The sequence below is a fragment of the Euprymna scolopes genome, chromosome 30 (assembly GCF_053919585.1).
Source record: "Euprymna scolopes isolate OS-2025 chromosome 30, ASM5391958v1, whole genome shotgun sequence".
NCBI lineage: Eukaryota > Metazoa > Mollusca > Cephalopoda > Sepiida > Sepiolidae > Euprymna > Euprymna scolopes.
This window is the reverse complement of record NC_136511.1, coordinates 11,076,009-11,092,069: the sequence shown is the minus strand read 5'-3', so window position 1 is coordinate 11,092,069 and position 16,061 is coordinate 11,076,009. Positions and strand designations below refer to the sequence as shown.

Sequence of the window (16,061 nt, the reverse complement as noted above, 5' to 3'; positions counted from 1 at the left end):
GAAATCTTATGAATCATTTTTAACATGGATTATTTTGCAAAAATCTTTAATTCAAAAATGTCTGGTTTCAAAATATATAAAATTTGAATTAGAAACTTGAAACGAAATAGAATTGAAGTTAATTTTAGTTAATTTTGAATTACAATTTAAATAAGACAGAAATTAAGTGAAATTCCGTACTTTTTTCTTATATTAACATATACATATATCATATATGCGCATGTATATATATATATATATATATATAGTGCTGGCAAAAAGAAAGGCCGCACTTGTAATTTTTTCAAAAACTGCAAATTTAAGCTAAATTTAATGTAACTGTTTAAACAACCTATACATCATTTGATTTGCCTTCTATTCCTCTATAATTTTACCTGTTCATATCTGACTTTCAATTGAAATATTCTAGTGTTCAGGTCAATTAAAAAAAATTACTTCAAACTGAGGAGGCAAAATGAAAGTCCGCACCAACAACTTCCCTTAAAACTAGCCTAAATTATCGCCCCTAAACCACTTTTAAATATCCACCAACAGGAAACAAATCATCTCTTATCGTAAATGTTGTTGTTCCAGGTTATACAACGTAACATTTAGTCCATATGCCACGACTTTCTCTTAATGATAGTCAGGAGCTCATTAATCTCCACCTTTTTGGTTTATCCAATTGAGAAATCGGCCGCAGATTGAAATGTGGTGAGAAAACGGTACGAAAGACTGTGCAAAAGCACCAAAACACCGGCAGTGTACGTGATGACCCTAAATATGGTCATACTAGAGTTACTTCTAACAGTGAAGACAATGCTATCACGATCCGCAGCCTAAGAAACAGATTTGAAACGGTCCCCCAAATCCAACAACAGGGCAATCTTGTAAAAAGTGCTCGTTTTCTACTGTCAATAACAGATTAAAGGAATTTAATTTGCAAGGATATGTTGCAAGACGCAAGCCAATGATTTCTGTAAAGAACAGAATACGCCGTCTGGACTTCGTTAGATGCAATGAAGGTCATGACTCTTCATATTCGTCAAAAGTGCTTTTTAGCGACGAAAGCAAGTTGAATAGGCTAGGGAGTTATGGTAGGCAGCACGTACGTCGAAGGAAAGACGAAGAATTTAATCCTAGGTGCTCAGTTTTAACGCGGCAATGGGATGAAGGTTCAATTTTGGTGTGGGGCATTATTAGTACCAATGGTCTAGGCCCCATACTTCATTTGCAAGGTCAAATTAATTCGGCCAAGTACATTAATATGTTGACTGAGCATTTTCTACCATACTTTGGTCAGAATTTGGATAATAATCCCATCTTCATGCAGGATAATGCTCCCATTCACACAGCTGGCAATGTCAAGAGGTTCCGGGAAGAGCATGATATTCCGTGTTGGATTGGGCTGCACAATCCCCAGCTCTCAATCCTATCGAAAACTATGGCATTACATCAAGCAACAGCTACGCAATTTGGAAGAACTTTATGCAAAAATTATAAAAATTGGGTTCCTGTTGTATTTGTGTTGCATTAATGTCCTAAAATTACATTTAAAAAACAATTTTCCATTGTGTGGACTTTCTTTTTGCCTACTCAATTTGAATTATTTTTTTAAAATTGACGTGAACACTAGAATATTTCAATTAAAATCCAAATATGAACAGGTAAAATTATAGAAGAATAAAAGGCCAATCAAATGAGGTATAATTTGTTTAAACAGTTACATTAAATCTACCTTAAATTTGCAGTTTTTGAAAAAATTACAAGTGCGGACTTTCTTTTTACCGCCTGTATATATATATATATATATATATATATATATATATATATAAGGAAAGAAAATGTTTCTTCCTTACCTGCCTTTAAGCGTTATGTTGATAGAAAATTGAAAATAATTACGTATATAAATGGATACGTTTTGAAAGCTAAAAACAACGCATTTTTTTATATATAAACAAATTTATTTGCTTATATCAGATATATTTCGATGCTAAATATCCCTTTCAATGAAGAATCTGTTTTTCTGCTTCTTTTTCTTGACCGCATGGTGGAATTCTGCGTGTGAAAGAGTTTGTAGTAGTTCGATAGTCTTGGTAACGACTCGATATCTAAAAATAAAAATAAAAACAGTCACCAGCAGAGGTGTCGCGCCAGCCGCGCAAAATTGAAATAAGGAAATATTTTTTTCTTCTTTTCCTGCTTTGAAGCGTTGTGTTAATTGAAAACTTAAAATAATGACGTATATAAATGGATACTTTCGCATCGAAATATATCTGATACCAACAAATAAATTAGCATCGAAATATATTTGATAAAAGCAAATAAATTTTCTTAATAATAAAAATAATAGCTTTCGAAACGTATCCATTTATATATGTAATTATTTTCAATATATATATATATATATATATATATATATATATATATATATATATATATTCCAAGAATTATATATACATATATTTATATATATATATTCCAAGAATATATATATTTATATTTCTATGTCTATCTATCTATCTATCTGTCTATATATATATATATATATATATATATATATATATTCTAAGAATTGTTATATAATTCAAATAGCCTATACGCCAAGCAAGTAAAAAGAAAATCCAGATAGTTTACCAATGAAAAAAGATTCTCCAACAGTTTGTTTACAAGCTCTTATTGCTAAATATAGAGTTTATCGTTTTAACGTACTGTTACTCTTTACTTTAGTATTTCTTAAAAATAAAACTGAAAAGAAATAAATGAAGATCCGGGTCGACATGTTTTTTAACAAACGCAGAATGTCTGAATCTCTATAAAATATAATTGTTCCCAATAGTTACTACGTCTTTGTTCTACGCCGAACATAAATCATCTTCGAACGAAACAAATACTTTAAAACATGAATTATTTTACTTTCGTCTCTTTATGCTGACATTTTTCTTGAATACATTGTACGAAGATAATTCTAAAAGTAAATCCTATTATTTTTTTACTCAAAAAGTTAAAGAGCTAAGAAGACGGAAGTGATACCATTAAAACGAACGCCTATTTGTGTTCTAGAATTCATTTTTCTACATAGTCACCGTCATTCTCATTCTTCATTAAAATTGTTTCCTTAAATTAAATACTTACTCGTTATTCTATTGTGATTGTTGTTATAAATAGATTGTTGCTATTGTTGTTCCACGATTTTCTTGTTCTAATAAATACAAAACTTTGTTCTCCTTTTTCCCGCCAGGTGGTTAAAGAGCTGGTCGCCATCTTTCCTGTCTTACGTGATTGGATTGCTGAATTCCTGCAAGGAAACAAATGCATGTTCGCCTCCGACATCGGCCTTAACATGCTTATCGAACAGGTAATAAAAATACAAATGTTTACAATTTAGACATTAACCTTTAACCTAAGTGGTAAATTTCGAACTAATAATGTTTTAAAATTTCATAAATTTTTATAAATATAAATGCTTTTTTTTTGTAATTTTTTTTATTCACCTGTGTCATTTTTTATTCACTTGTGCCATTTTTCACTTGTGTCATTTTTTATTCACTTGTGCCATTTTTTCACTTGTGCCATTTTTTATTCACTTGTGTCATTTTTATTCACTTGTGCCATTTTTTACTTGTGCCATTTTTATTCACTTGTGCCATTTCGGATTTAAGACTAAAACAGCATTGTAAACCATAGACACTACAAAACAAAATATATATGACCGACAGGAAAAGAAGAAAATTCGAAAATAAGCAGACAAGAAGAAAAAAGCCAACGTTTGTTTCCTAAAATGAAATACTTACTTTTATTATTCTCTTGTGAATGTTATTGTGATTGTTGTTATAATGGTTAATTTCGAACTGATAATTTCATAAACTAATAATATAAAATAACATAAACACAACTAAAACATGCGAGTCTGTGATTATATCTTTGAATGCGTGACTTTGGTAACCTTGAAATAAAGTTTGGTCTATATATATATATTTAAAAAAATTTTTTTTTTATTCACTTGTGCTATCTATACCTGTGCCATTTTACCGTACGATTTTTATATGTGTCAGTAGACGAAAATTTTGCAATGAGTTTATCAAAATCTAGAATATAATATATAAAGGGAAGACGGCTAAAGTCTGTTAAATTAAAAGTAAAATCGGAAAAAAAATTGTATATATTCTAATGCCAAAAATGATTCCTTTAATTTTCTTCTTTTTATTTAATTTTCTTTAAAAACAAAATCTTCTACTGTTGTTAGTAATAGTAAAATAATAAATATTTATTAATTATAAACTGAAATGTACATATCCTCCTCTTAGTGTTTTACGTTTAAGAAAATATATGCACACTTAACACGTGTTTTCATGGGAAAATAACGTTATGGTTAAATATATGAAGATTTAAGTTCAGAAGGTGTCGTACAGTAGACTAACTTCATATTTGGTTTAATAAATAAGTAGATAAATAAATAAATAATAATAATAATAATAATAAATAGGACTATCACAACAGCATATTCTTTGCATTCTTTTGACTAAAGTTCTCTCTGATTCCCTCTCATCTCGAGCGCGTGGTTCAGTGGAGGAAGACGTGGCTGGTTACCTTTAATGCATCTAAAACCAAACTCCTATCTTTACATCATCAACGCTTTGATCCCCATCTGGCATCAATTGAAATGGATGGCTCTCGTCTAGGAGAAGCCCGTGTTTTGACAAGCTTCTGGGTTTGACCTTTACTCCTGATCTGAAATGGAACACCTACATCGAGTCTGTTGCCAAGATCGCTGGAAAGATGGCGGGATCCTTCTACAGAAGATCTCACTACTGATGCAATTCTCTATCTATATAAAAGCCAAGTACGTCCAAGGATGGAATACTGCTGCCATATCTGGGCAGGAGCTGCTAAAAACAGCCTATCCTGCCTTGACAGAGTACAAAATAGACTTCGTGGCTTATTGGGGGATGCCCTTTTCTCTACCCTGCAACCTCTCTCCCACAGAAGAGACGTTGCGAGCCTATCCTTGTTTTATCGTTATTTCCATGGAAGGTGCTCGTTTAAACTCCAATCTCTGGTCCCCCCTCGCCAATCTTTCACGAAAAACATCCGTCTAGCTGAATCCACTGTGAAAAATTTCCCTCACTCTTTATCTGTGCCTAAATCAAAACGTGGATTCCATGAACAAAGCTTCTTTCTTAGAACTGCACGGCTGTGGAACTCTGTTCCGTCTGCCTGCTTCCGACCTGACTACAACTTGGATGTGTTCAAGTCCAACGTTAACAAATTCCTAATGAATCGCCCTCTTAAGTAAACACTTCATTAAATCTCCACATTAACGTAATGTACTTGCAATAACCCTTATCCCTGAGTGGCTTCCGGGCCTTGATAAGTGATGACCACCGTGTAATATATATATATATATATATATATATATGTCCGACACAGTTAAACACAGCTAATCAACTGAGAACCACATCAATCTATATAAAAACATAAGAATAGGGTATATACTCATGAGCCAAAACAATGAAAAGAATATTCTGTTGTCACAGCCCTAATAATAAATAACAAAAGAGTTCCCGATAACACAATGGATGTTTGACTTTTTACTTTCGAGATAAAAAACACCAACAAAACATAAGAACCCCTTTTTTCTGACGAAGGATTTAAAATCTGAAATTAATTAGAAAAAAAAGAAAATTTATTTTTATTTGCATCTCAAAAAGCATGTTTTTTGTTAAACAGTTTGGTTTTATATTTTCACATAAATGGTCGGAGTTGATAATTGTATCGGAATCGGAAAAAAATATTGGAATCATCCCATCATTATTTAAAACTCTAATGCTGGCCTTAATTTTTCTAAATCTACCATTAAATATATATATGCTTTTTCCTCACTTATGCATCCCAAAACCATATTTCATGATACATATACAGCTTAAACCTGTAGGGTGGCAGTTATTTCTTAGGATATATGATTGAATCCGCTTAAAAAAAAGGTTAGGAACCACAGTTTTATTTTCTTATACATTGTGCCATTTTGTCCTATTTATTTACTTGTGCCATATTTACATGTCAGATGTAGCTGTGGTATTTTACTGTACGTCTAACCTACCAGCCCTTCTGCTTTGACAGGATGCAAAAAGAATTTCTACCCTAATAGATTGCGCATTGTCTGCTTCTGTTGCATCGTAACAGTGTTGCATCCGTATGTTTGTTTGCTACTTCACTTATACCCCTTCAACAATAATACTTCACACCACATGACCAGAAACTTAATCTCCTCCTTTATTATAGAGATCACTAGATGACAGAAAAAATATATTTTGCCGCGAACCACTTGCCTTTGGAATTCACTTTCTGATCTTTAGTTCACCTGACCATTATCAACATTCAGAAATTGAAATGTGTAAAAAAAAATATCTTGCTACTTAACTTCTAACTCAGATTGCTTCTGATAATCTGGCCTGAATCAGAGAATCCCCTTACATACATATCAGTGGCAAGTCGCCTTGTTTCAGGCGAACAGTATATATATATATATATGAAAATGTTTGTGAAAATGTTTGTTTTTTAAAAAATAATTATTAGATCAGGTTAAGGTTTTGAATGAAGCAGATTACATTTTTTTTTCATGATATTTTCCCTTTTGGCAATGATTTAATTGAAATGAAAGTTTAAAGTAATACGCCAATAATAATCACTATTATATTATATTAACACAAAAGAATAAGTTAAAAAATTTCAAATACTTTATTATTACTGTAGATACATTTTAAATAAATTAAGTATGTAATTTAATTTTAATACATTGTGATACAATATAATAATACTTAATTTAATACATTGTGATACAATATAATAAAAATTGAATTCAATAAATTAGAATAGAGGAAATATAATCATTAACAATCATACCAGCTAATCTTGGATGTTAATATTCTAATTTAACCTAGATTTTTGATACATAAGAATAAATGTAGATCAATTTATATTAAAATGTCCTTAAATGTTAATATTTTATTTAAATAAATAATAAACCAATTAAAATACAAATAAACAACTAATAAAATAATTAGACAAATAATAAAAATTAAAATAACAATAAAACTTAGAGAAATATATAATTTATCCATACAATAAAACCAGTTTAATAAAACTAGGTTGTATAAAGGGAAATAACTCATTCTAATTAGGTATTGACTTATCGACCTTTAACTGATTTTAAACAAATTACGATAAAAATATTATGAAGTAAATTCTATATTAAGACTAGCAGTTCATCCCGGCTTTGCTCGTGACCTATGTACTGTTCATAACCTTATGTGCATATATATATATATATGTGTGTGTGTGTGTGTGTGTGTGTGTGTGTGTGTGTGTGTGTGTGTGTGTGTGTGTGTGCGTGCGTGCGTGCGTGCGTGGGGAGAGAGATATGTGTAAGCATTATAATTAGACAGGGATAATATTCAGTAGTGGTGGAAAAATTTATCAATATAAAATAATTATTTTAGGCCATCCATAAATACAAAAGGCTTATTTTCATAAATGTTCGTGCTTATTATTGTTAGACTAGGAAAGTATTCAGGCGATACTTAGAAAAAAAGTATATTTTATGCAGGTTTTCCATAACTATGGAAGGGCTAATATCTTTAATAACTCTCATTCGTAATAGCTATTGCGTATAACATCACCAACTGACAAATAAAATACGTGTTTTTAATGTTATCTTTCGTCACGGATGTCATACTCTCGCATCGGTTTCATCAACCATTTCAACAAGTAATAAACATTTCCTACAAACCACGTGTGTCTGGAGTATCTATTTCACAGGTAAAAATCATTTGCCAGTTTCTGATGCATGTACATACATTCCCGAAACCCGTTTGAACTTGAGCAATGGACAAGAATGGCAGAAGCATTTAAAGATGGCAATTCGTTTATAACTTAAAGCTTAGGTATTTAGCAAATTAATTATAATTGTGTTTCAAATTCATAATAATCGGTTAATTAGTTTAGGAGTGCATCATGCGCATACAAGTATATAAACATGTAAACATACTGAGCATAATTAATGCAGAGATGAATGGGCATCTGAAATGAGACTTGCTATCACTTGATTCTCAATTGAGAAATATTGAAATCGATTTTTAGATCCCAGTTTGATCAAGTTAGTTTTCCCACCACGCGGCATGAAAATAATAACCTATTATTTACTTTCCCTTCATGCATGTCAACTTCAAACAAATGTGCAGATCATTGAACCAATACGAGGCATTTCCTAGTTTCAATTCTCTACTTGGACATGTTCATTTCAGATATCAGTTTCAACAAAGTTAGTGAACGGCAAAATCATTTCCGAGCTGTTCTTGCTTGCCAACGAACGCCTCTGCAATCGACGTTTTAATTGCCTCGTTGAATAGATAACACACACATATAAACATATCTATCTATATATCTTTTTTTTTATCTATAAAAGTCACAGTGTCTCTCTCTCTCTCTCTCTCTCTCTCTCTCTCTCTCTCTCTCTCTCTCTCTCTGTGTGTGTGTATACATTTCCCTACACAATAACTCCGTCAACTTTCAGTCCACAGACTCGAAATTTGATATACAGAGTAGTGAGATTTGGGAAAATCTCTGTAATCCGTTTTCGACCAGAAATTTGGTTGTTAAGGCGTCAAAGTTCAACGATTTCACCTTTGAGAACTTTACCAAACTTCTCCGTCAATATTGGGTCTAAACACTTGAAATTTTAGATATAGGTTCCTTGGACCTTTTAGATATAGGTTCCTTGGATCTCTACCAAACGCCCCCGCCATTGAACTCTACCAAACTCCTCCGCCAATTTGTGGTCATGATACTTGAAATTTTAGATGTAGGTTATTAACTTAATAATTTGATTTAAGCCCAAAAGAATAAATGTACAGGAGTTATAATAGGGGTCAAAGTTTTAAAAAATTAAACCGCCTCGGTCTCTACCAAATTACAATTTCTTGTCTAAACATTTGAAATTTTACATAAAGTGTATTCAGAGATAGGGCAAGTTTTTTAATCGGTTTGGGTCGAAAATTTGAGCTGCAAATATATAAATGTATGTATTATGTTTGCATGTCTGCCTAAACCTTTCAACAAGATCAGTATCGTTTTGAAGCTCGACCCTTCAGACGACAAATACCGAAACATTGGCTAAAAACATTAATTTCTTCACCCTGAACTGAGCACTTTTCTACAGGGAGGGTTTGCTTTTTTCGCCGATATTTTCGAAAGTCATCCCCTATATTTGGTTGTTAATTTAAACCTGCGTCACTTCCAGTTTGGCGATGGTCGTAACAGCAAAGGCGTCGGGGTTTTCCCGTTCTTTTCCTCATTCGCGGTACAGGTTCGAGCCTGCCTTCCTACTACCACTTTTTATTTATTTATTTTATTTTTTTTTTTTTGCTCAACACACACCTCCGAACACCCGGGCAACGCCGGGCACCCATGCTAGTATATCTATAAAAGTCTGTGTACATTTCTTTACTAAACTACTCTGTAAATTTTCTTGTCTACAGACTCGAGATTTAACATAAGGGGCATTGAGATTTGTGAAAATCTTTGTAATCGGTTTTAGGCTAGAAATTTTGCTGTGAAGGGGCCAACGTTAAACGATTTGACCTTTGAGAACTCTACCAAACTCCTCCGCCAATTTTGGGTATAAACACTTGAAATTTTAGATATAGGTTCCTTGGACATGGATCTCTACCAAACGCCCCCGCCATTGAACTCTACCAAACTCCTCCGCCAATTTGTGGTCATGATACTTGAAATTTTAGATGTAGGTTACTTGGACATGGATCAAACTTTAATTGTATTTGAGCCCAAAACAATACATGTGAAAGGGTCAAAATTGGAGACAAATTTACAAAATTGACCTCTGTTGGCTCTACCAAATTACTTAGCCAATTTTTGTGTCTAAACATTTGAAATTGTATATAATGTGTATTCAGACATAGAGCAAGATTTTTAATCGGCTTTTGACCGAAATTTTGGCTTTGTGGTCTCTAGCAAATTATTCAGCCAATTTTTGGTCTAAATATTTTAAATTTAACATAAAAGATATTCAGACAGGTAGCAAGCTTTTTAATCAGTTTTGGGGCGAAAATTTGCCAAGATATCAAAGTGTAAAGAGTTGACCTTTGCAGACTCTACCAAACTCCTTCGCCAATTTTGCTTGAAATTTTTTATGTAGGTTACCTGAACATGAGTCAAACTTTTTAATAAATATATACATATGCACATAAAATTATTAACATTACATAGGGCCCGGACAAAGCCGGGCTGAACTGTAGGTATTTACTTCCTTTCTACCGCAGGAAGATGTGACACAAAGCATGAAGATGGCCAGCGTTCCTAAAATTCGTATGGGAAGCCTCGTCAGTATTCCTCGATAGGGATGCCTCAGGCAGTAAGTGATAAACTTACTACACCCGAAAGACGGGAGGCAACGAACTTGGAGGGTGGACCTTCTAGCACTACACAAAACCACATCCCAGCCCGGCATATACAACGTCATTCCCTACTCATAAATGGCCATGATTCACTCACTCACTCACTCACTCACTCACTCACTCACTCACTCACTCACACACACTCTCTCTCTCTCTCTCTCTCTCTCTCTCTATATATATATATATATATATATATATATATATATACACTTGTGCCCGATATTATTCATACCCCTCGGATCTTTGAGATTTCTATAAGAATATTGCTCAAACCAGAAGGTAGACAATATTAAAGGGATTTCAAACAATAAATCAAGCATAAGCATTTAATTTAAACTCAACAAATAAATAAATTATGCAAGTTTGAAACATTATACAAAGAAAAACAATAATGGCACTAGTTCAAAATTATTCATACCTCTCTTACTAATAGTCAATAGCATGCCCTTTATTCTTAATAACTGCCTGTAACCGTTTGGGATATTTATCAACAAGGTTTTTACAAGCATCAACACTGATTTTTGACCATTCTTCAATGCAGTAGTTCTCCAAATCCCTCAAATTTCTAGGTTTCCGCTTTTTAACCTCAGTTTTCAATATGTGCCAGAGGTTTTCGATAGGGTTCAGGTCGGGACTCTGGCTAGGCCATTTCAAAACATTAATTTGATTATCCTCAAACCATTTCTTGACTATTTTGGCAGTATGTTTTGGATCATTATCCTGTTGAAGGACGCAGTTTGGTCCTAAATGGAGCTTCTCCGCATCCTGTCTAATGTTTTTCTTGAGTATCTCCAAATATTGCTCCTTCTTCATGGTTCCATCTATCTTGACCAAACTACCTGGACCACTAGCCGAAAAGGAGCCCCAAAACATTAGGCTACCACCACCATGTTTCACCGTGGGTATGGTGTTCTTTGGGTTGTAAGCTTCTCCTTTCTTCCTTCAAACGTAAGAAGCATCCATATGGCCAAACAATTCAATTTTTGTTTCGTCAGTCCACAAAATACTTGAGAAAACGGACTCTGGAGAATTCACATGGGTCCTAGCAAACTTTAGACGTGCTGCAAGGTGTTTTCCGGTGTGCAATGGAGTCCTTCTTGGTCTTCTTCCTTTCAGACCATTTTCATGCAGAGTCCTTTGCAATGTTTGCCTTGATATTTTTATGCCAGAAGACTCCAGATTTTCTAAAATGTCCTTATTAGTGGTGGTTGGATTTGCATTAACACTTCTTACAATATTCCTGGTGGCTCTAGCAGACAGTTTCCTTTTTCTTCCTCTACCAATCAAGTTGTTTGTTGTGTGGTGGCTCTGGAATTTTTTGATGATGCTCTGTACTGTTGCTGTAGGGACCTCAAATTTCTTGAAAATTGGCTTGTAACCTAAACCATCCTTATGTGAATTCACAATTTTAGTCCTAAGATCATTACTAAGCTCTTTTTTCTTCCCCATTCTAATAATTTTTATTCTTTTATTGGTTTTCAGTTGATATCATTTTAATTTCTGAAAAATGCAAAGAACGAAATGAAATTAATCAAAGGTTGTATAAAAGCATTCAAAATAAGAATCAAACAGAAAACAAACAGCCAGAAACTCGATTAATACTGAAAAAATAAGGGGGTATGATTATTTTTGAACATTGCAGATTTTATAAATAGCTGTATATTTCTTTTATTACAAGTATCCCGAGATTTTAAAATGACGAAAATGATCAGAAGAGGTTTATTAAGAATATGTATCAATATGGACGTAAACAATAAATTCTTACAAAAGTTACACCTAATAAACTCAATTTTCAAGGGGGGTATGAATAATATCGGGCACAACTGTATATATATATATATATATATATATATATATATATATATAGTAATTTATAAAATATATATGGCGATTAAGCTACACTGAATATTCGGCGTTTCATCCACTCTAGGATTCCTCAGGCTTATGCGCGAATTCTGTGGTTGTTTATCGTTTTTATATGGTCCTCTTCTATTGAGGATTTAGTTAACCAATCAGCTTTCTGGTATTCACCGCGCCCCTTCCTATCAGCCAATTTAATTAATATAAATTACTAACTAGCTCTACCTACGTATTGAGCACTTTTGAAGTAAATACTTAAAGTTTACGCATAAATCTATACTTTCGTATATTAATTTTATGTGAGTAAATGAAGTAGTCATATATATATATATATATATATATATATATATATATATATATATATACATAAAAATAACAAATTTTCTGGACGTCACGTAAAATTTAGATAAAAATACACACGAACCCTATTTAAAAGATAACACTAATCAAATATATGTAAACTCTAAGTCCAACCACCCACACATCAATTATAAAACAGATTTCTAACTCGATCCTAAGTAGACTCAGCAATAACTCAAGTGATGAAAACCTATTTAACAGATCACTCAACATCTACGACACACCATTTAAAGATAGTGGGTACAGAAATATTGATATTAAATATAAGCAACAAAACACCGATGACTATAGTAAAATTAAAAATAGAAGAAAAGGAAATATAATCTTTTATGCGGCGCCATACTATCAAATGTTAAAACCAAAACTTGGCAAGAAATTTGTAGACCTCATCGAAAGGCACTTCCCCGTAACCAATCCCCTACACAAAATCTTCAACAAGACAAGTAAATCCATGGGGCCTCGATGATCCATGTAGATTATGCCTAAATGAAAACTTTCTATCTTATTCTTTAAAGAACACTAACATCTATTAAACTAGGAGAGAAATAGCGAACAAATGTGTACACAGGATAAACTTTACTCTAGTATAACGATATAAAATACATTTTGAAATTGACAACACTAATAGAAAATGAATAAATAAAATAAAGAATTAAATGAAATAAACATATATTACATTTATAAATAAGGCTATAAGCGTAAATATATATATAGTAAGTTAGAAAAATTTATATGGCAATTAAGCTACACAGAATATTCCGCGTTTCATCCACACTAGGATTCGTCAGGCTTATGCGAAGAGTTGTTGAAGTCTCGCGTTTTTATATATATTTTTCTAACTTAATACCTAGCTCTAACTATGTATTGAGCACTGTGGAAGTAAATACTCAGTTTACCCATAAATTATACTTTCGTATATTAATTTATATGATTAAATAACGTAATCATATATATATATGTGTATATATATATATATATATATATATAAACATAATATATAAACATAATATCCGAAATATAGAATTAAAAACAGAAAATAACATATCCAACTACACCTAGACTGAAATTAGCCCAGCTTACTTCAACAAAAGGATATCTACTCTTCCCGTAAACACACAAAGAGAAGCGTTGAGCTGGAGGTAAACTGTGCCTTTGTCATGTAAGTGCCTGCCCATTGGCTGATTAGGATGGGCGTGGTGGCAACTAGAAAGCTGATTGGCTAACAAAAAAACTCAATAGCATGTGCGTATATATAAACGCGCGATACCCACAACTTTTCGCATACGCCTGACGAAGTCTCACGAGAATGGAACTGTTTCGCTGTTTCCCAACTCATCAGTGCAGCTAGACAAGCAACTACCTCAAGCCAGGACCCCAACCACCCCAACGACAGTCGGAGCTTCTAATCGTCGCGCTATTCAGCTGTTGCTATGCGAGCAGTATAATTTTACTGCAATTCAATATTATTGATATATTATAATAATATAATTATAATAATATAATATTATACATTAATACATATTAAGTTCGGACAGTGTAGCATATAGCAAGTTTGGAATTTAGTTGGATATGCAAAAGTTATTTTCCTTCTTCCTTTTACCTGTTTTCTCTCTTTTGTCTTAATTCCTGCAGGTCCTGCGTTTATTGTATCATCTTGTTAAATTTGGTTACTACTTGGACAAAGACGACGTGCTTCAATTGCTGCCGCCATTGCTTAAACTTTTGGATGGTCGCGGAGATTACCCGTTCTACAAAGATAAAGAAAAGGGTAAGAAACTGCAAGTATTTTTCTGTCTTTGTCATAAAAACAAAAACGTGCGTTTCAAACAAAATGCAAAGAAGTTACAAAAATGTGTGTAATTTGAGTTAATGCAGTTGTTGCCAGAGTTTCAGCGAAGTTACACGAACCCGGAACGCATTTTTCATTTTCTCATGTAGATACCTCTTTATTAACATGTTTCTGTCCTCAACTGTGACGTCACGGTCTTTAATTGTTTCAGCACACGATCACAAACCGACGTAGTTGTAAAATAAAACAAAAAGAAAAAAACAACTAAATTTATTTATGCTTTTTTTTCTTTCTCTTTTGTTTTCATTTTTCCTATTTTCATTTCATTCTCACTGTTAATGCAATTCTCTATCTATATAAGAGCCAGGTACGTTCAAGGATGTATTACTGTTGCCACATCTGGCCCGGAGGTGGCTGCTAGAACGGACTGTGACTTCTAAAGTGAATGGATGTGTTTTTATTTCAACTTGTCATGTTAACCAGCGACATTTACGTTGGAGGAGCATAAACGCAGCAAGTTCGTCGAAGCATATTTCGTTAGGTTTTTGTAAATGAAACAGTAACGCAAAATTAAGGCGATGGGACAGGGGCTGGGCGTTAGTATACATTGTGGAACATATAAGTTAGAAACGGTTAGAAGAGGTCCTGTCCAAGAGAGATAGCGAGAATAGTTGTTGCTGCACGAGCATATATGTGATAACAATATAGCATGCATAGACCAATCGTTTTTTATATATAAAAATACGTTTATAAACATTACTCGGCTACACATTTGCATGCATATTTCATTCCTAGTTAAATATCTGCAAGTGTTTAGTCAATTATGTTTGTATTAAGAAATGTTTAAAATGTGCACTTAAATAGACCTTTAATATTCAACAGTTTTATATAACAAAAGGAATGCTTCACTAATTTCTTCTCTGTATATATATATATATATATATATATATATATATATATATATATATATATATATATAGTGAATAAATGACAAAGAACTATATTCTAAAGTTCATGATGTTGACCATCTTATAATTTATTCCTCTAAAGTTGACATTCACAATTCTTCCCAGTATCTGTTTCGTAGCCCAAAATCAATCACTTAATTATTATATCAATTAATGAATCTATTTTGACCTTAACTCATCAGAAGAAATAGCAACAATCAATCCGTCAAATAAAGTGCACATGACATGATTAAAATCTGGAAATTGAAAGAGAAGGTGTAAATACGTTGTAATATGTTTCCATTTGGAATTTTAGAAATAAAGTCACTAAACCCAACTATTCATATTAACATGTTCTATTATTTTAGGAATATTCTGCCAAAATGTTCTATTTAATAATTAGTAAATTTATTAATTCTAAATAATGTACGAAAACTTCTGATATGATTATATATGATTATATATATGTATATATATATATATATATATATATATATATATATATATATATATATATATATATATATATATATATATATATATATATATAAAATAAATAGATTTTGGCGTTTGGATTATTTTGTACCATCTTCCTATTACGTGATTTCCTTGGATTTTACTTGTGCGAATGGAAATTCAATTAACTTTCTTGGA

At 32.4% G+C, this 16,061-nt stretch overlaps 1 protein-coding gene across 6 annotated transcripts in view; it reads left to right on the top strand.

The window, feature by feature from the left end:
• Positions 1–16,061, top strand: part of LOC145254652 (inositol 1,4,5-trisphosphate-gated calcium channel ITPR3-like) — a 1,190,449-nt gene that overhangs the window by 823,215 nt on the left and 351,173 nt on the right. For all 6 annotated transcript variants that reach the window (XM_080113294.1, XM_080113292.1, XM_080113293.1 and 3 more), the window contains exons 25-26: positions 3,221–3,337; positions 14,304–14,439. In XM_080113294.1, coding sequence (XP_079969420.1) covers positions 3,221–3,337; positions 14,304–14,439 — 253 coding nt within the window. The remainder of the gene's footprint in view (positions 1–3,220; positions 3,338–14,303; positions 14,440–16,061) is intronic.